This window comes from Mus caroli, chromosome X (assembly GCF_900094665.2).
Source record: "Mus caroli chromosome X, CAROLI_EIJ_v1.1, whole genome shotgun sequence".
NCBI lineage: Eukaryota > Metazoa > Chordata > Mammalia > Rodentia > Muridae > Mus > Mus caroli.
In genome coordinates, this window is record NC_034589.1 from 148585964 (window position 1) to 148605488 (window position 19525).

The following is a 19525-nucleotide window of genomic DNA, read 5'->3' on the forward strand; positions in this document are numbered from 1 at the left end:
TACCTGACCATCACACAAATGACAGAAACCACGAATGATTTTCTGCTTATACAGCTGATCCGCCTTTAGCTCCATCCGGCGCACAGTCTGCATCATCCTGTAGTACTTGAGCCCATCCTCTCTGGTGAGCACTGTGCTGACTGGAGGGCCCTCTTCTAGCCGATGAAGGTCACATTTCTGAAGTGGAGGAAGATGGTCCCCGCCTCCAGTTACTACCCCACAGATACTGCCGGCTCATTCTAAGATCCAGCTCCACTAATAGACAACTTGAACAGCAAAGACATGCAGGCCTCCAAAGTGCTTCAAGAAGGTGTAAGCCGGCTGTGGTGGCACACGCCTTTAATTCCAGCACTCTGGAAGGCGGAGGCAGGCGATCTATAGGAGTTTGAGGCCATACGGGTCTACAGAGTGAGTTCCAGGACAGCCAAGGCTCCACAGAGAGACCGTGTCTTGTAAAACCAAAAAGGAAGGAGGGAAGGAAAGAAGGAAGGGAGAGGGAGGGGAGGAAGGATGTGTGATAGCATACACCTATGATCTCATCAGTTGAAAGTTGACTACAGGATCAAGCGTTCAAGGTTATCCCTTTGCTGGATAGTTTGGAGCTAACTCGGGCTCTATGAGACCTTGGCTTAAAATTAAGTAAAATAAAAAGCAGTGCTTCACATTGCTTCTGATTCCTTAAATCTATGGTCATCAATGTTTCACTGAAGCACACCCCACACCACACGTATATCCAACCTTTGGCTCAAGAAGGGCCACGTGCCCAGGTCAGCTCTGGGGGCAACCCAACATATTTGCAGATGACAGCATGTCGGAATGTCAAGAGGCTTGACACCACAACCACAGTACATTTCTAAAGCCTGTTTCCCTGAAACTACTAGCAAGTTACTCTTGTTCAACTTCTCTGAGCCTTTGATTCTGGAATATTCAGAAAGAAAAGTGACCCCACCCTCAAAGCACCAATATCAAGACTCCCCCTTTAAGGTGAAACTGTATCAAGCTATACGTGTCCAAAACCGAGTAACTACTAAAGTGAAACACAGCTCACCTTAATCTCAAATGTAGCATCGTTTGCAAAATTCCGGGAAGCAACCAGCACCCGGCTTGCCTAGAAAACAAAAACAGGCAAAGAAAGCCATTATCTTGGTGGGGGGTTTTGTTTTGTTTTGTTTTTTTACCGTCAAGATCAAGTCATTGCTATCATGAACCCATGCTTAAAGCACGGATCTAAGACATAGCCATATCTGAAGGCAAAATGGAGAGTGGCAAACACCACACTCATCTGCTTTGTTTTCAAAGAAGTCACAGTGAGAACAGCAATAATTACCAACCAAACTACAGAAACTAGATTACACGTGGGCTTCGGAAGGTTCATTTACAAAGTACGTGGAATAAAACTATCCATCAATCCCTATCTACGGGGAACTGCTTTTCTACGATACATACCCATAGAGAAGGAGGAAAAAAAAAAAAAAACGACTCAGAGTATGAGCTAGATAAATACCTTAATGAGAAACACCCTATTAGTGCTGCGTTTGTTTTTGGTTTTTCGAGACAGGGTTTCTCTGTGTAGCCCTGGCTGTCCTGGAACTCACTTTGTAGACCAGGCTGGCCTCGAACTCAGAAATCTGCCTGCCTCTGCCTCTCCAGTGCTGGGATTAAAAGGCGTGTGCCATCACGCCCGGCTATTAGTGCTGGTTAACAAGAGACTTGGGCCAGCCCTTCTACAGCAGAACAGCCTACATCTTGAGAAGGTTCCTCTTCAAGTCCCATAAGGGAAGAAGGGTTTCTTAAAACAGTGTTCCCTTCTTGATGTTTGAGTGGCTATCACTGCCCTGGAGTTACCAATTCCTTTCTACTTTCACAACTGAAGAAATCTTGGAACAACATTCTATGTGACAGCTAAGGTTCACATTAGACCACAACACAGAATCATTCCATTTTGGCCACGTTCTGCCGCATCTGCACGTAAACCTGCAAGTGTTTTGTCCTGGAGATTTGAAGCATAGTCTCAGATCCCATTTAAACAAAAAAAGCATGTTTAATATATAACACAATGTTTTGCAGCACTGGGTTTGACCATTGTGAGGGTTAAGATCAGCAGGCTCCGTATACCTCCAAGTATAGATGAGCCAATAGGGCGGAGTTGTTAAGATCTACTTGCTCTTTCGCACTGCCTCCTCCCAATGCTGGAATGAGAGGCATGCAGCACCTTCCATTATGGCCAGGAAAGACCCTCAGTAGAATCCTAAAACCACTGGGAATACTGAATGCTATCTATGTGCAAGTACAGGCAGCTGATCTGATGGTGATCAAGATGGCTCCTGGTGCTGTCCAGCTGGGGAGCTGAGTCTACAGAGCGGATACCTGGCGGAAGGGAGTGCAAGATTGCACCATCCTAGGCAGAACAGCACACAGAGTTAAACCCATCAATTCTTTCTTTCTGAGATTTTTGTTTTCATTGAGTATTTTCAGACCACAGCTTAACCACAGGGAACTGAAAATCAGAAACTGTGCAAACCCATAGACACAAAGTGGGATGAGCATACTTGGCAACTACTCTATTACTATCCGACAAAGCCGACAAATACAATGGCACACTTACCCAAGGGCAAATCGAAATACTAGTAACGGATGCTGCAGTTAAATCAGAGGAAGAGACAAGGTGTAAACAGAGCTATCTCAAAATGAAGAAAAACTAACCCAGAGACCAGCCAGGTAGCAAACAAATGGTTGTGCTATTTTTTTTTGGCAGTTAAACTGAGTCTGTGAAGCCAGAACTAGCTACTGTATTGCAAAGTAAATTTCTAGATACAACTACAGAAACTAGTTTGGGGAACAATCTACAACAGAGATCAAACCAGCGAGGCATTAGTAGGAGGAAAAAAAAGGGTGAGTTCTTTCTCAAAGATATGTTTACTGAGCAGGGCAGTGATGGCTCATTTCTTTAACCCCATCACCCCGGGGAGGTAGAGGCAGGGGTGGGGGTGGGATGAGTTTGAGGCTAGCCCGGTCTACGGACAGCCAGGCTATGGGGGGCAGGGGTTGGGGGTGGAGAGACACAACTGTGTCTCTCAGTGTGTCTCAGAAAACTAAATAATAAGAATTAACTTTAAATGAGATTCCTGTCAGGTTTTCTTTTCTGGGGCTGGGCAGGGGTTGGGTGGCTGGGGGTTGAACACATGACCTCCAATTGCTAAGGGCATGCTCTCCCTCTGAGCTACACTTCCCCCCTAATTAAATTCCTCTCATGGAGACTTCGAACAATTTACTCAAGAAAATAACAGTATCTAAACACAGGATTATTCAAGTGGCCAAGTAAAAGTATTTAAGAATTCTCAGAATGTACCAGCATGAATTAAAAATCTTGCCTAATATGCAGACAAAAAAAATGGTAGTAAGAAAAGAATCTCACAAAAGAAAGCATAACAAATACAAGTGGCAAAGGCAAAGGCAAAAAAAAAAATTAAATTCACTTGGTCTTACAGACTTTGAAAGCTTTCACCTCCATTTAAAACTAAAAGCGCAACTTTTGTAAACCATTTCAAAGTTTCACATCCAAAAAGTGTGAGGAGACGGAGGCAATTTTACAGCCTGAGGCAAAATCTCCATGTTTCCCTGATTGTTAAGGGGGAAAACAACTAGCAGAATAAAAGGTGGAAAGGTACAAAGCACACAGAGGCCACAGAGTAAGATAAGGGCTCTGAACTTTAAGCACATCTCGGCAGCCATCAAAGAGCAAGTGCCTAACACCCCCCCCCCCTCGCCTCTGGGTATCCTTGGCTACCAATGGCTCTTGTTACACAAGTTCAGCTGGCCACTGTTTACTATAGGTAAGGATCTTTTTGCAGGGCTTAAATTAAATTTTAAAGTCTTTTCACCCGTAGAACAGGAAAAACTAAAACCCTCGAGCCATTTTGTGTTTTGTGTTCAGAGGGCGGAAATAAAGAAATCTGCAATTCCTTAGATTTGCAAATGATAAAGAGATAGGAGGTCAACTCCAGAGTTTGAAACACTCAGAAAAGCTTCAAGAATGGTTCCTAATTACCATGTAACAACAACTATAGGCACAAAGAAAACTAGCAGCCAGGCATGCTGCTCCACTTCTTTAAGAGGCAGAGGCAGAGGCAGGCACCGAGCCAGCCTAGTCAACATGTGAGTTCCAGGCCAGCAGGAGCTACAAAATGAGCCTCTTACATAAAGAGACTAGAGACACAGAGACAAAGAGACCTACTTCTCTTCCTCCTTAGCATGCCGGATGTGGTCACACAAGATTTTAATGCAAGCACTCCAGAGGTAGAAAAGCAAAGAGATCTGAGTTCCAGGACAGCCAGGGATACATAGTGAGACTTTATCTCAAAAAAAAAGAAAAGAAAAGAAAAATTTAAAAGCTACTTTCTGGAGATGTTCCACCACAACAAGAAGTGAGAAAATAACTGGGTACTTCCTATGGTGAATTCGACTCTAGAATCTTATTTTTTTTTTCCTGCTGTAAGGTGAATTTAAAGGAAATGGCAAACGACTGTCAGACAAAGCTATACAACACCTAAGGTTAGCTACTAGTGTCTAACGAAGATTTAAAAGTGTTCCCAGCTTCCTATTCCCCTTAAAGAGGAGCACATGTCTTCAAAGCAGAAGGTATGATTTTTATTGATTTCGGATTCTAATGCAACTTATAGAAACTTTGATTCTAGTCAGAGCTGTTTATTTTTTCTTTCCACTGAGAACAAAGTTTCTTTTAGTTTTCAATTTTATTTCATGCCCAGCCCCCAAGCTATAAACAAATTTCCCTTCAACTAACAATTTCTGCACACAAGAAACTTGTTCAAACAAACTGAAAATCAATGATGCACTTTTAACACTCGTGAAGATCGTGGCCGAATTCAGGACACATACTAAGAGCTCAATAAATGTTGGCTATGTCGTAGAAATGTGCTTTGCTGCCGGTTCAGATTCAAATGGTGTTTTTCCATTCCTTGATGCAATTCCTAGAGAAGGACACTTTCGACCTTTCTACAACCTCCCCACACTGAGCAGAATTGCATCAAATCCTAAAGAAATCAATAGAACCAGAATTACAAGTCAAAGCCTGATGACAGTTACACCAAGAGAAGGCAACCTCTGTGTGGCTAGAGGTCAAAATGCTAAAAGCTTTATTAGACAGCTCTTAAAGCCGGGTCGTAAGTCTTAACCTCTAATCCCAACCCTCCGAAAACCATTGCTGTTTTCTTTCGCTACTTTGAACTCTAAGCCTCTGTGTGTTTAAGGGTAAAGGAGGCTTCCTCTGGGTTATGCTCGATTGCTCGAAAATTGACTGCCAAGAAAAAGTTCAGAGGAGCAGGGAGTGGAGGAAGTTTGTTTTCCGTGAACCTGACCTCCCTGAACCTTCCTCAGAACAGAACACAGGTGATCCACAAATGCTCACGCGGCTGGACACCGTCCTTGGCAGGTGCCAGGCAGAAGGGTTGGCATACGTGCCACTGACCAACTCAAGATAACCCCCCCCCCCCCAGAAGGTAGCGTCCTCAGAATCTCCATTATGGAGATGAGAGAACTGGGCCCTCAGATGAGTTTTTACAAATCCTGCTTCTTGATGGTTCCTGGTAGACTCAAGACTAGTAAACGAAGAAGTCGGAGTGCGCACGGAACCTGACTCCCGGGACTGGGAGCTCTTTATTTCGTCTTACGTGGCCTCATAGCCAAGAGCAATGACATGAAGGAGAGTGGAAGTCAGCGGAGTGCAGAGAGGCTGGAGCAAGCCCAAGCTCCTCCTCCCAGTATCCCGTAAGGGACGAGCAGTTGTGGGGCGCTGCAGGGGAGCTGGCGTGAAGCTCCGCTGGCGGCGATCGGGGGAGGCACAGCGGACCGGGCCCGTTCTCAAGCCGCTCTTCCCCCAGCCAGTGGCGACACGGACTGCGGGGAAAGCCCACCCAAGTCCCGCAGCTCGTCCCCAGCCCCAAGCCGTGCGCTCCAGGGGGGCCCGGTCCGCCCTCTTCCTGCCCCGCCTCAGGCCGGCTCCAGCCCCACCCCGGCCTCCCGGGATCAGGCGACCTCACCGGCTTCTGCGCAGTGCCTGCCAACACGCGGGATACAGCGGCAAGCATCTTCCTCATGGAGCGCAGCAGACTCACGCGGCGGCCGCGGCACCCAGGCACTCAAAAGGAGTGGTGCGGGCGTCCCCAAGTCTCCTTGAGGCGCCCGGAGCCGAAGCCACGCCCTAAACGCAGTGACGGAGTCGCGACGGCATCACACGCCGCGCTAGTCTGCAGGCCAACCAGAATGGTTGCTGGCGATGGCTACGCCCTTCTGAGGAGGAACATGTGGCCGCCCATTAATTAACTAAAAAATGAGGTGGGGCTGTGGCCAGCGGGTGAGGAGGCCGGAGTCCCAGGGCGCCTGCGTGGGAAAGTGGGGGGCCCCGGGGCGTGGGGAAGAGGCCTCTCCTTCCTTTTGCCCTGAGTACCACAGACCAGCGAAGAAGTGGTGAAAGCGGGTCCTGCTCTTTGCCCAGTCGGGCCTGTGGTACAGCTTTGGCAGCCTTGTTCCATTACATGGAGAAGCCATGGTGCCAGAGCAAGAAAGACAGATCATCTGGTTTCTAGAAATGGTCCTGCCACTAATTTGTCTTTAAAAGGTCACATATTCCTTGCAAAATGTTGTCCTGGTTGACTTGGGTGAGATTTAACAGTTAAATGTTGGATGTTGCTGGGTGTGGTGGCACATGCCTGTCATTCCTTCCTTAGGGAGTCTGAGGTCAGATGATAGCCAGAGTTGGAGGTCAGGCTGTCTGTTCAGTTCAAGGCAAGCTTGGACTACTTAGCGAGGCTATCTAAAAAAAAAAATCAAAATAAGTAAATGAAAGCAAATATTAATCGTTGACCATAGACATCCAAGAGTTTAGCTTTAGCGTTTATTCTTTGATTTTTTTTGTCAGCTTGCTTCTTTTCATGGGGGACTCAGTTATAGACAAGCAGTTTGTCTGTCCTTTATGCTTGAAAAAAGGCAGAATCCTATATCTCCTGTGTTGTTGTTACCCAAACACTATTAAGATTAGGACACGAGACTTTATGAGAACAAGGGAAATGTGCAGATGATGATTTCTCAAAGTTCAAACTGTTGCCTGGATCGGTTAACTAACTTCACTTGCTTGTCCATCAATCTAGCTGAAGTAATAGCCAGGATAAGTAAGAGACCCTGCCTCAAAAAGTTTAGCTGAAGAGTGACTGAGGAAGACTGACACCTGAAATTAACCTTTGACTTCCGCACACATGTGCACACACAAATATACACAGATTGAGTGGGTGGGAATCACCCACTTCAAAAAGACACCGTCACCCTTGCAGGCAGGAATTATCAATAGAAGCTAAAATGAATGGCGGGGGGAAAAAAAGAGAAACAAGGCTTTTGCATTATTACAAAATATCCTCCAACAAGAAATTTTTAAAAAAATCAAAATAAGTAAATGAAAGCAAATATTAATCGTTGACCATAGACATCCAAGAGTTTAGCAAAGAAAAGGATGTAATGAAAATATTCTAGTTATAAAAACACTGGTTCCCTTGTTTCCCCATGGCAGTTTCTTTAAGGCATTAACTTTTGTAATGATAAATTTCCATTCAAGTGCCAGGGATCCTCGTGTCTCTGTCTCTCCGGCACCAGGATTCCAGGCAATGTTGCTCTTTTCTCTTATTCAGTTGGGTATTTGTGAAGGATCTGTGGCTCTTTCTTTCCCGTGGGTTATAATGTATCACTACAGCACTCATTTCATCCTTCATCCATGGAGATCATAAATGCCATACATTTGAGAGTCGGGCTGTGAGAATGGTTGGGGGGAGAAGAGGAAAGGGGGAATGATGTAATTATATTTTAATTAAAAGTAAATATATATAAATATATGTGTGTATGTATATAAATATACATATATGTATGTGTGTATATATGTATATATATATATATATATATATATATATATATATATTGCCCTTTGAATGAAAATGATGTAAGAAATTTGTCTTAGGAACCCTTTGTTTCCAGGGTTTCTATTCCTGCACAAACATCATGACCAAGAAGCAAGTTGGGGAGGAAAGGGTTTATTCAGCTTACACTTCCATACTGCTGTTCATCACCAAGGAAGTCAGGACTGGAACTCAAGCAGGTCAGAAAGCAGGAGCTGATGCAGAGGCCATGGAGGGATGTTCTTTACTGACTTGCTTCCACTGGCTTGCTCAGCTTGCTCTCTTATAGAACCCAAGACTACCAGCCCAGAGCACTAATTGAGAAAACACCCCACAGTTGGATCTCGTGGAGGCATTTCCCCAACTGAAGCTCCTTTCTCTGTGATAACTCCAGCCTGTGTCAAGTTGACACCCAAAACCAGCCAATACAATTGAGCTCTTGTCAACTTGACACACAAACACATCACTAGTAAGCCTCAACCCTTAGTTCTTATTCATCCCCAAGATCTTATATAACTTTAGAAGTCCCACAGTCTCTACATATTAAAAGTTCAATCCTTTAAAAATATCCAAAGTCTTTTTACAATTAAAAGTCTCTTAACTGTGGGATCCACTAAAATATTTTCTACCTTTAAGAGGGAAAAATATCAGGGCACAATCACAATCAAAAGCAAAAATTAAACTACAACTGTCCAATGTCTGGGATCCAACTTACGATCTTCTGGGTTCATCGAAGAGCTTGGGTCACTTCTCCAGCCATGCCCTTTGTAGCACACACATTGTCTTCTAGGCTTCAGCGGCCTGTACTCCACTGCTGCTGCTGTTCTTGGTGGTCATTCATGGTGCTGGCATCTCCAAAATGCTACTGTCTTCCACTGTAACTAGGCTTCACAAATAGCCTCTCATAGGCTCTCTTCATGGTGCCAAGCCTCAAATCCTTTGCATGACCCCTTCAGTCCTGGGCCATCAATTGCAACTGAAGCTGCACCTTCACCAATGGCCTTCCATGGCCTCTCATAGTGCCAAGCCTCAGCTGCTCTACGTGACCCCTTCATGCCTTCAAAACCAGTACCACCTGGGTAACTCTTACATATTACTAAGTTCAGCCACAGCCCAAGGTACAACCTTGGCTATCACTGGAACACAGCCTCTGTGCTCTCAGAAAACACTCCCCAGAAGATGTCACCTCAGTGATGATGGTCTCTTCTTAATCACTGCTAATTTCTTAGCTCCAGCTAACCAGCATCAATAGTCCCAGTAACACAAAAGTTCACTTTAGTGGTTCTGGTATCTTGTTAATCACAGCCGATTCTTCAGCCCCAGCTAACCAGAACCACAGAATCTTCACAATCCAAAATAGCAATGGCCCTGGGCCTCCATATTCTTCACTGTTCTCAGCATTATCTTCCAAGCTCCTACACAACATCCCAAAGAGCTCTTAACACTGAATGGATCTTCTGGCCCAAAGTTCCAAAGTCCTTCCACAGTCCTCCCCAAAACATGGTCAGGTTGTCATAGGAATCCCCACTATGCTGGTACCAATTTCTTAGTTAGGGTTTTACTGCTGTGAACAGACACAATGACCAAGGCAAGTCTTATAAAAACAACATTTAATTTGAACTGGCTTACAGGTTCAGAGGTTCAGTCCATTATCATCAAGGTGGGAGCACGACAGTATCCAGGCAGGCATGGTGAAGGAGGAGTTGGGAGTTCCACATCTTCATCTGAAGGCTGCTAGTGGAAGACTGACTTTCAGGCAATTAGGGTGAGGGTCTTAAGCTCACACCCACAGTGACACACCTACTCCAACCAGGTCACACCTATTCCAACAAGGCCATACCTCCAAATGGTGCCACTCCCTGGTCCAAGAATATACAATCCATGACAAAATACTAAAGGGGGCTGGAGAGATGACTCAGCAGTTAAGAGCACTGGCTACTTGCTCTTCCAGAGGTCTTGAGTTTAATTCCCAGCAACCACATGGTGGTTCACAATCATCTGTATTGGGATCTGATGCCCTCTTCTGGTGTGTCTGAAGACAGCTACAGTGACCTTATATAAATGAAATAAATAAATCTTAAAAAATTAAATTAAATTAAAAAAAAAGAAATGCTAAAGGAAAGATGACCTAAACAATGGGCAATGTTAAACAAACAGGGAATGGTCACATGTTAAAGGGGGATTTATTAACCACATACAATGGATGTGTCCATTGCTTGGCTATCTCAAACTAAAGAGATGTTTATCAGCTATATTGGGCAAACACTACAGAATGTTTGAGGGTATTAAAGACTTTAAGCCATGTAAACGTGCTTTTAAAGTGATTTTCAAAAGAGCCCTTACCTTTTATAGAGACACACTAAAGGAGTGGCTTTTGTGCTTTGAGTTTTTCTTGTGGTGCTGTGATCTAGAACTTAGGGCCTCGTGCATGCTGCCTGGTTGACATGTGATTTGGCAGTAAGTCATGTGCAAATTCCCGCATAGTGAGGATGGTTTTGATGGTTATAAGATGTCTGGAAGGAGCTTTAAAATACTCTAGTGATAGTGGTGGAGGCTCTGGGGTGGTTTGTAGGCTTCAGACAGAAACAGGATAATGGTCGCTGTTACAGGCAGTGATAGGCATGCAGCAGCCAGTGGCTATGTATGTATATGAATTTTTTCATTTACAGAACAAGCAGTGCACACATCAGACACCAATGATTAAGCTATTATCTCTAGTTAAGTTTAAAATATTCGAACATTCCTTCTGTGTGAGCTTTTGTGTGTGTGTGTGTGTGTGTGTGTGTGTGTGTGTGTGTTTTCAAGACAGGGTTTCTCTCTGTAACCCTGGCCTTCCTGGAACTTGCTCTATAGACCTGCCTATGCCTCTCAAGTGCTGAGATTAAAGGCATGCGGCACCATCACCTAGCTATATGCTAGCTAGTTTTATGTCAACTTGACACAAGCCTGAATCATTCTGGAAGTGAGAACCTTAACTGAGAAAATCCTCCCACCAGATTAGCCTGTTAGCAAGTCTGGGGGGTCGGGGCATTTCCTTGACTGAGGTTGATGTGGGAGGGTCCTTCCCTTTGTGGGTGTGGCCTTGGTGTGCTCTAAGAAGGCAGGCTGAGCAAGTCATGAGGAGCAGTGTGCATCCATGGTGTTCGCTTCAGTTCCTGACCTGACTTTCTGGAAGATGGACCCTTTCCTCCTCACGTTGCTTTGGTCACGGTGTTTTTCACAGCCACAGAAACCCTAACTAAGACACCTTCATTCACTGAACCATACTTGTTGAGCCACTCCTTATTCAGCCTCTTAAGGAACAGGGACAATGGCTACTTGACAGTGTACTCATGCTTCCGTGGAACTTGTGATCTGGCAGGCAAGGGGATTGGTGGCAGTTTTCAAATTTATAAATTTATTATATGCACAATTATATCTGTAACCCACTTAAGTTGTGTTAGGAAAGGTAAAGGACTGCTGGTCCTGGGCCATGCTGGGTTAACACAAGAAGTATGTATTTATTACGGTACTGGAGTTTGGGAAATCTAAGGTCAAGGAGCTAAGATCTATTCCCATCATGCATGGATTACGTAATATTGCATGCCCTTCTCATTCTGGTCTTGTTTTCCTATCATGCAAACCATGGCTGATTCCTCTGGCCTTAAGTTACTTTCTCAACAATTTTCTGGGCTTATTCCCAAGGAGAATTACTCTTTGTAAACCTAGAGACAGGCCCATGGAGAGGCAGCCTAGTAACTGGATTCTGGAAGTAGTCCACCTGGTCTCAAATCTTGGCTCAACCTCTCACCCAGCTTTGGGCAGGTTGCTTAACCCCTCTGAGCTTCCATTTCCTCGTCTCTAAACAATGTGACATCAGTGTTCGTCTCCTAGAGCTCTCATAAAGATTGCATGGGTTAGAATTTGTCAAGTCTAATGCTTGGCCCTTAGTGTGCCCCATACTAGAATTTTGTTACTGTATATAAATATGGAGATCTTTTGGGCTCTTGGTGCTTTTGGTAGGAACCTCTGTTTTTTCAGATATGCTTTGGGAATGAATCAGTTGGACACTTGGCAGATTTAAGGATAAACTGTGTTCCTGTAGAGAGCTTCTTAGTGGGAGGCCGTGCTGTCCCAAAAGCCACTTCTGTTGATGAAGAGGGGAGCTTGGCAGGCATACTGTTAAGACATTTGGCTTCAGGCTGGAGAGATGGCTCAGCGGTTAAGAGCACTGACTGCTCTTCCAAAGGTCCTGAGTTCAATTCCCAGCAACCACATGGTGGCTCACAACCATCTGTAATAAGATCTGATGCCCTCTTCTGGTGTATCTCTAGACAGCACACAGCGTACTCATATATAATAAATAAATAAATCTTTAAAAAGAAAGACATTTGACTTCATTGGACAGGACCAGCCAGTTTGGGTAGTAAAAAGCCATCTCCACTTCTCTCTCCGTGTGTGTGTGTGTGTGTGTACATGTTCATATGTACACACTCACTCTTACCCATGTGTGTGCCTATGTAGGCCAGAGGTTGACAGATGTGACAGATGTGGAGGTGTCTTCTTCAATTGCTCTCTATTTTGTTTCTTTGAGACAGGGTCTCTTTCTCTGAACCTGGGGCTCACTGATTGGCTAGACTGTCTGGCCAGATAGCTTTAGGAGCCTTCTCTTCTCAACTCCCCCCCACCCCCAACCCCAGCACTAGTTTCATAGCTGCATGCTGCTACATTAGACTTTTCCATGGGAACTATGGGTCAGAACACTGGTACTCATGCTTGCATAGTCAGATGCACTCAAACCTACCAAGCCATCACCCTATCACTATTCATCCTTCTTACACAACTTGAAAATCCTTTCTTTTGGCCATTCATGGGATGAAAACTTTCATGAGGCATTCCGGGATTTGCTGGAAATACAAAAGTGCTTGCTAAGTGAAGAGAGCGACAATGATGTCAATAATATACTTTGTTTGGGGATTTTCCAGGCATTATCTACCACCACAGAAAGATCCTATAACCAACAGCAAGGCTTCAAGTGGTATTTGAGTCACTGAACTAACATCCAAGTCAGGCTACACTCACAGCTGTTACAGCCACATGGGTTCTCTGTTTACTGTCACTTTTCAAGCCCATGCGTTTGTCTCCAACAAATGGCTTTAACTTCTTAAATCCACAGCCTTTAAAAAGTCTATACCTGCTGTGTGTGCCTAGGTTAGACTATCTACATCTTTTACTTTAGAAATGTAGGCAGGTGTGTTATGGCGATGTTTCAAATGGCCATGAGAACCAGGCTTACTGGCTCACATTTGTAATCTCAGCACTTCATAAGCTAAGACAGAAAGAGCACTGTAAATTCCAGCCAGCTTGTTTCATGAAGTGTTTTTCAGGCTAATATGGACTATGGAGTCCCTACATCAAAAAAACAAAGGGGGGTGCGCATGGGCTATGGGAGAATTGTGCCTTTTCTTCCAATGAAGCTAGCACAGTTCACTAAGTTAGTGGCTCTTGGTTTGCTTTCTTGGCCCCCAAATTTGGTAGTCTGCATGAGAATGAGCCCCTAGGCTCATATTGGAATATTTGATCCCCAGTTAGTGGAACCCTTTGGGAAGAATTAGGATGTGTGGCCTTGTTAAAGGAGGTATGTCACTGGGGCTGGGCTTTGAGGGTTCAAAAGCCAACACCAGAACTTGTCTTCTCTTTGCCTGTAACTTGTAGCTCAGATGTGAGCTCTCAGCTACTTCTCCAGCACCATGCCTCCTCCTGCCTGTTGGCCTATCTGCCTGCATGGCATCAAGCTTCCTGCCATGTGGAGCATGGACTAACCCTCTGAAAATGTAAGCAATTCCCCAGATAAATGCCTTATGTTATACATTGCCTTGGTCATGATGCTTCAATGATGCCTCATCGCAGCAATAGAACAGTAAGTAAGGCACTGCTTGAGTTGCCTTTGGTAATCTGTCCCATCTGTGGTCCAGATTCTACCTAAGTCTATTTTGATTCCCTAAGGTTATTTCCATGATAGGCCAGCTTTTATTGGGGCAACAGTAAAAATGCCAGACCTATGTGCCTATTCATAGAAATATATTCAAAATTATGTCTATTCATAAAATGTAAGCAAAGATGGATGGAGTGTGTCTCACCCCATTTTCTCTTGTATCACTGCTTCCTGCCACCCAGTCAATGCTAACATACTGTGAGGGGGACTTTCTGCCATGCCTTCCTTAAAGAAAGTTGGTATTCCACCTTGGTATGTTAGTGCTACCTTCAGGGACTTTGCTTTACTTCTTTTCTCTTACTTTGGCTTTATTTTATTTTATTTTATTTTATTTTATTTTATTTTATTTAAACTGATCTCACTATCCAGCTCAGCCTGTCTGGAAAATAGTATCTCCATAACACTTTAGGGACTGGGGTTAGTTCCAGCACTGGGCAATTTAGGCCTTTTGTTCATGAATAAACTAAGGTCCAAGGCTAAAGGAAGATGGTGACAAGCTAAGACTAGAACACAGAATTCCTGAGATTTTGCCTAATAGCCCAAATGTTAGTTTTTTTTTTTCTTTTTTACTTATGGCATTCTTTATTAGTGTTTTCTAGATATAAAATTCATTTTTGTATTTATATTTTTATATTCCTTGAGTTCATAGAAGGTAGAATTCAAAGGTATTTGAGAGATAGCAAAATTAGCATCTAACAAACACACATTCTTGTTTGAAGCAGATGGGGAGTAGGGTAGCCTGTTTCCTCTGTTTGTTTTACCAGCAAAACTAGTTGGGTGTAGATAAGTATTGCATTCTGTTTTAGGCAGCAGGAAGCAGCCCATGCTTTAAAGTAGGACAGAGTAGCCAGCAACTCTGTTTCTGAGAAAGGGTATTTTTAAAAGTATGTATGACTAGGAACGCAGCAGTGCAGGAGCTTGGGCAAGCATGCAAATCCTGGGAAGCCATCCAGCTCGCTGCTCTCAATGCCACGACAGCTCTGTACAGTGGATTCCAGCAGTGAATCAGCACCTGAGCTTTCAGGTTTCATAACTGTAGGTTTACAGTAACATGCTTCAACATGGTGTAAATTATTGTAAGGAAGAATATTTGCATTGCAGTTTAAAGAACACTACACCAACATATATATATATATACTTTTGATGAGTTATTCTCTTCCTGACATCCATTCTCCATTTCTGAATCATTTTCACAGTCCTATTGGTGACTATGTAATATTTGTAGCTATCTAGTATCAGCAATTTCAAATGATCCTTAATAGTGAAACCAGACACTTATTTTACTTCAGGTTTAATTTTAGTTCCAGAGAAGGCAGTGCTGTCTTAAAGACTTGGGCAAGGTATTCTTTATCTTTTACTCCAGGAAGATCACATAAGAACAAATACTTGAGGTTTCTGAAATGTCATAGAGCAATGATGCCGTCGTCTGTGACATTCCCACAGGCAATTATTTCCAGTTCCAATAGGCTTTTTTGTAAATTTTCAAGTTGACTAAGCCTCTGCAAACAGTTATCTTCAATATAATGACACTTGCATAGTGTTATTTTTCAACATGCTCTAGGCCCACCATGTGATCCAAGCCAATGTCCATGATACAAGAATCGGCGGCATCAATAGCTTGAATCTTGTATCTGTCTATAGAGCCTCCTGGGAGTGTGTTATAGTCCTGTAGCCACTTCTGGTGGCCACAGTAGCATACTTTGGCTCCACACCGAAGTAGCCACTCAGATGGTGCCCTGTCAGGGCCAACATCCCTGAGGCGTTCATAATCTACTTTATTAAACACTGTATTCAACCATTCCCAGAAGTATCTGGAGTCACATGACCATGGGATTTTCTTTAAGCTGCAGAACTGTCTCGAAATTTTTCCAAACATCATCATTGATGGTGTGCTGCATCCCTGCGTCTGGCCGGCCCTTCGCCCTCGGCCATATGTTAGGTTTTTAACAGTGAGGGAGTAAATGCATGCACAATAATTTCATGCTCCTTGGATCTATACTATGTGCAATGACTAGAATTCTGTCAAGAGTGCCATCAACACATCTACTAATTAACTGGACTCTTCCACATCCCAGATCAGCCATTTACCCTGTGATGTACCCTAATCAGGGAGTCACACAGGAAGACCTGTGCCATGCGGAGTTGAAGAATCCTCATCAGTAGTCCATCTATTAGAAAACCTGTGAGAGTACCCTACTTATGTTTGTACCAGAGGTCTGGAAGTACAGCTCAGTTGGTAGAGCACTTACTGATCATGCACTGAGCCCTGAACTCAAACCTCAAAACTACATGTAAAAAGCAAGTGTGATGGTGTATGCCTATAATCCCGCCACTCGTAAGATGGAAATGAAAGGTCATCCTAAATTGCATACCAAATTTGAGACTAGCCTGCCATACATAAGATACCTTCTCTCAAAAATTAAAAAAAAAAATCTTGTAACAGAGGAATGTATTGACTCATCTAAGAAGTGCTAGGAATAAGTTTGAGTGGGAAAGTGGTATTCTGGAGATGTAGGGGACATGAATTCTGAGGGGTCTTTGTCCATGCATGAGCAGAATAGAGCAACCCAAGGTCCCAATTATTGTGCATGCATTTACTCCCTCACTGTTAAAAACCTAACATATGGGTCCCAAGGCCAGGGACCCTGAGAGTCGTGGCCTTATGGCTGCTTTTTTGGAAGGCCCTGTCACATGACTGAGTGGGCTTTGGACCAGCACGTCAGCCTAGACAGGCATCACAAGGACAGATGATGTTACCACACTCAGGAGAACAGGCTGTGCATGAGACAGGATATGCAGCGGAGTGTGTAACTGCCTAAATGGAAGACGCTGACAGAACTTTGCCTATGATTTCCTTTACTGTAAGAAGTTTGAGAGGAGGCTGGAGACATAAAACGCCTATCGACTTCATATATTCAAACTAACCTGTCACTACTGAAGGACCAAATTTATTTATTAAGCCAACTGATGTTTGGGGGGAGTTTCTACTCTAGGATTTGGAGATATAAGAACAGATAATATCCCATACTGTGAAACAACAATAACAATAACCCATCAAATAAGCAGGCCACTGCTAACATTTGATCCAAAGGTACCACGAGTGCTTAGAATGACCCCAGAAAGTGATTGTTTCAACTCTTCACAGCATTTCAAACCTGGAACAATGATAGATTATACAGGAAAACCATGAGCTATCCAAGAGCTAAAATGTAAGGAATAGATTCTCAGTGGTTCTCAAAGTGCAGATGTCCCAGTAGGCAGTATCAGCGCAAATAGGAATACAAGTTCAAAGGAAAATTTCCGGCCCCTCCTCATAAGAAAGAAGCATAGGCCTTCATTCCTTTTCCAGTAGCTTGGGTACAAGTCTGAGGACCAATCATGTCCTTTAGAATTTTGGCAATTCAACTAAGCAGCATCTTTCATCAGCATCAGCATTGTAATAGAGAAGCCTTTGTTCTGCAATAGCTGGATAATACTAGCAGGTTATACTCTAACACTGGGGAACAAGAAATCCCAATCAGAAAACACCTTCTCTGTAGCAACAGCCATAGTTTCCAGCCCAGCCATGTGATCATAAGAGGAAGCAGCCAGTACTTTGTAGTGTGTTGCTTGGCTACACTGATCAGTAGTTAGGTTACTACCCAGACCTGAAAGAATATGCATGGTATGTACTCATAAGTGGATATTAGCCATAAAGTACAGGATATTCACAGACTCAAAGAAGATAAATAACAAGGAGGACCCAAGAGAGAATCTTTGAATCTCACTCAGAAGGGGAAATAAAATACCCATCCTAGGTGGATAGATGAAGGAAACTGGGTGGGAGAAGAGATGGGGAGGGGAACAGGGGTGAGGGGGTCAAGTGTAGGGAGAGAAGGGAAGAGAGGGCAGGAGGAGACTGAACAGATGGGTGGGCAACAGGCAAGAGGGAGGAGAGGGCATCTCTAGGATGCACCAAAGACCTGGGATGGGGAGGCTCCAGGGAGTCTATGGGGGTGGCTCTAGCTGAGACTCCTAGCAGTGGGGATAGATATGGAACCTGAAGTGGCCACCTCCTGTAGCCAGGCAGGCTCCCAGTGGAGAGATATGGACATCAACCCATCCATAAAACCTTCGACCCAAAATGTGTTATGCCTATAAGATGTGCAGGGACAAAGATGGAGCAGAAACTGAGGGAATGGCCAACCAATAACCAGCCCAACTTGAGACCAATACCACGGGCAAGAACTAGTATCTGACACTATTAACGATACTCTGTTATGCTTGCCTAGCATAACTGTCCTCTGAGACACTCTATCCAGCAGTTGACCAAAACAGGTGCAGAGGCTCACAGCCAAACATGAAACAGAGCTTGGCAAGTCTAGAGAAGAGTTGGGGGAAGGATTGAGGACCCTGAAGGGGATAGAAACTCCACAAGAAGACCAGCCATGTCAACTAACCTGGACCCTTGGAGTTCTCAGAGACTGAACCACCAACCAAAGAGCATACGCAGGCTGGACCTACCCTCCCCAACCTCCATATATATGTAGCAGATGTGCAGCTTTGTCTTCTTGAAGAGGTCTCCCAAAAAGTAAAGCCTAGGCTTACCTTGACTCTGTTGACTGTCTGAGGACTGGGCTGCCTTGTCTGGCCTCAGTGGTGAAGGATGTCCCTAGTCCTGCAATGACTTGATGTGCCAGGGTGAGGGGATACCCAAGGGGACCTCCCCTTCCCAGAGGCGAAGGGGAGGATGGATAGGAGAAGGGCTGCATGAAGGGGAACTGGAAAGAGGAGAGGGGGGTATTATTCAGATGCAGAGTGAATAAATACATGAATTAATGGGAAATAGGTTAATAATGCATTTTTGTGTGTGTGCGCGTGTGCATGTGCGTGTGTTGGGAAGTGTGCCTTGTGTTCACTCAGAGATCAGAAGAGACTGTTAGGTATCTTGTTTTATTGCTCTCCATCTTATGACTCTAGACTGGGTCTCTTACTGAACCTGGGACTAAGTTGGCCACCAGCAAGTCCCAGTGATCCTCCTGTCTCTGTTCCCCCACATAGCTGCGGTTGCAGGCATGTGCATAGTCACAGCCAGATTTTTGCTTGGGTACTGAGGATTTGAACTCATGCTTACACAGCAAGCACTATTACATACTGAGCCATATCCCCATTGCCCTTAAAATGCATTTGTAAAAATCAATCACATATTCAACTTACAGTGTAGAAGGAGGAAAAAATTGTTCTGTAATGACATAATAACCCCATACAGATCAATTCCATGGTAGGAATCACAAGGAAAACATCACCGATTTGTGAGCAGATGGCTATGTGGAACTCTACCCAGGATAACAAGGGGACAATCTTCTTTGGTGTGCAATTGAAGATAAACTCCACTAGGGGGTACTGCAATTGTAGTAAGACTGAAACAGAGATGTACAATTGCATAAACTTTGTGTTGGGACTGTTTCATGCTAAAAAGATCTTTTCTGCTATGACCAATTCCTCAGGATGTGTTTCAATATGTAAAAAGAGATGACTGTTTTATAAGACTGTAGTCTAACATAAGGAATATGGGGAAAACTTGATCTACAAAGGCATTAATAAAACATAAAAAAAA

General features: G+C 44.0%; 1 protein-coding gene and 1 pseudogene across 1 annotated transcript in view; both read right to left on the reverse strand.

Annotated features, from left to right (window-relative positions):
- The window catches only part of Pdha1 (pyruvate dehydrogenase E1 alpha 1 subunit), a 15550-nt gene extending 9364 nt beyond the window's left edge, over nucleotides 1–6186 (reverse strand). Inside the window, exons 1-3 of the mRNA XM_021152936.1 lie at nucleotides 6057–6186; nucleotides 1049–1108; nucleotides 4–177 (exon numbers count right to left, since the gene is read on the reverse strand). Of these exons, the coding sequence (XP_021008595.1) occupies nucleotides 4–177; nucleotides 1049–1108; nucleotides 6057–6113 (291 nt within the window). The 5' untranslated portion in view covers nucleotides 6114–6186. The remainder of the gene's footprint in view (nucleotides 1–3; nucleotides 178–1048; nucleotides 1109–6056) is intronic.
- Nucleotides 6187–15209: 9023 nt separating this feature from the next.
- Nucleotides 15210–15819, reverse strand: LOC110287513 (annotated as a pseudogene).
- Between the last annotated feature and the right edge of the window lie 3706 nt (nucleotides 15820–19525).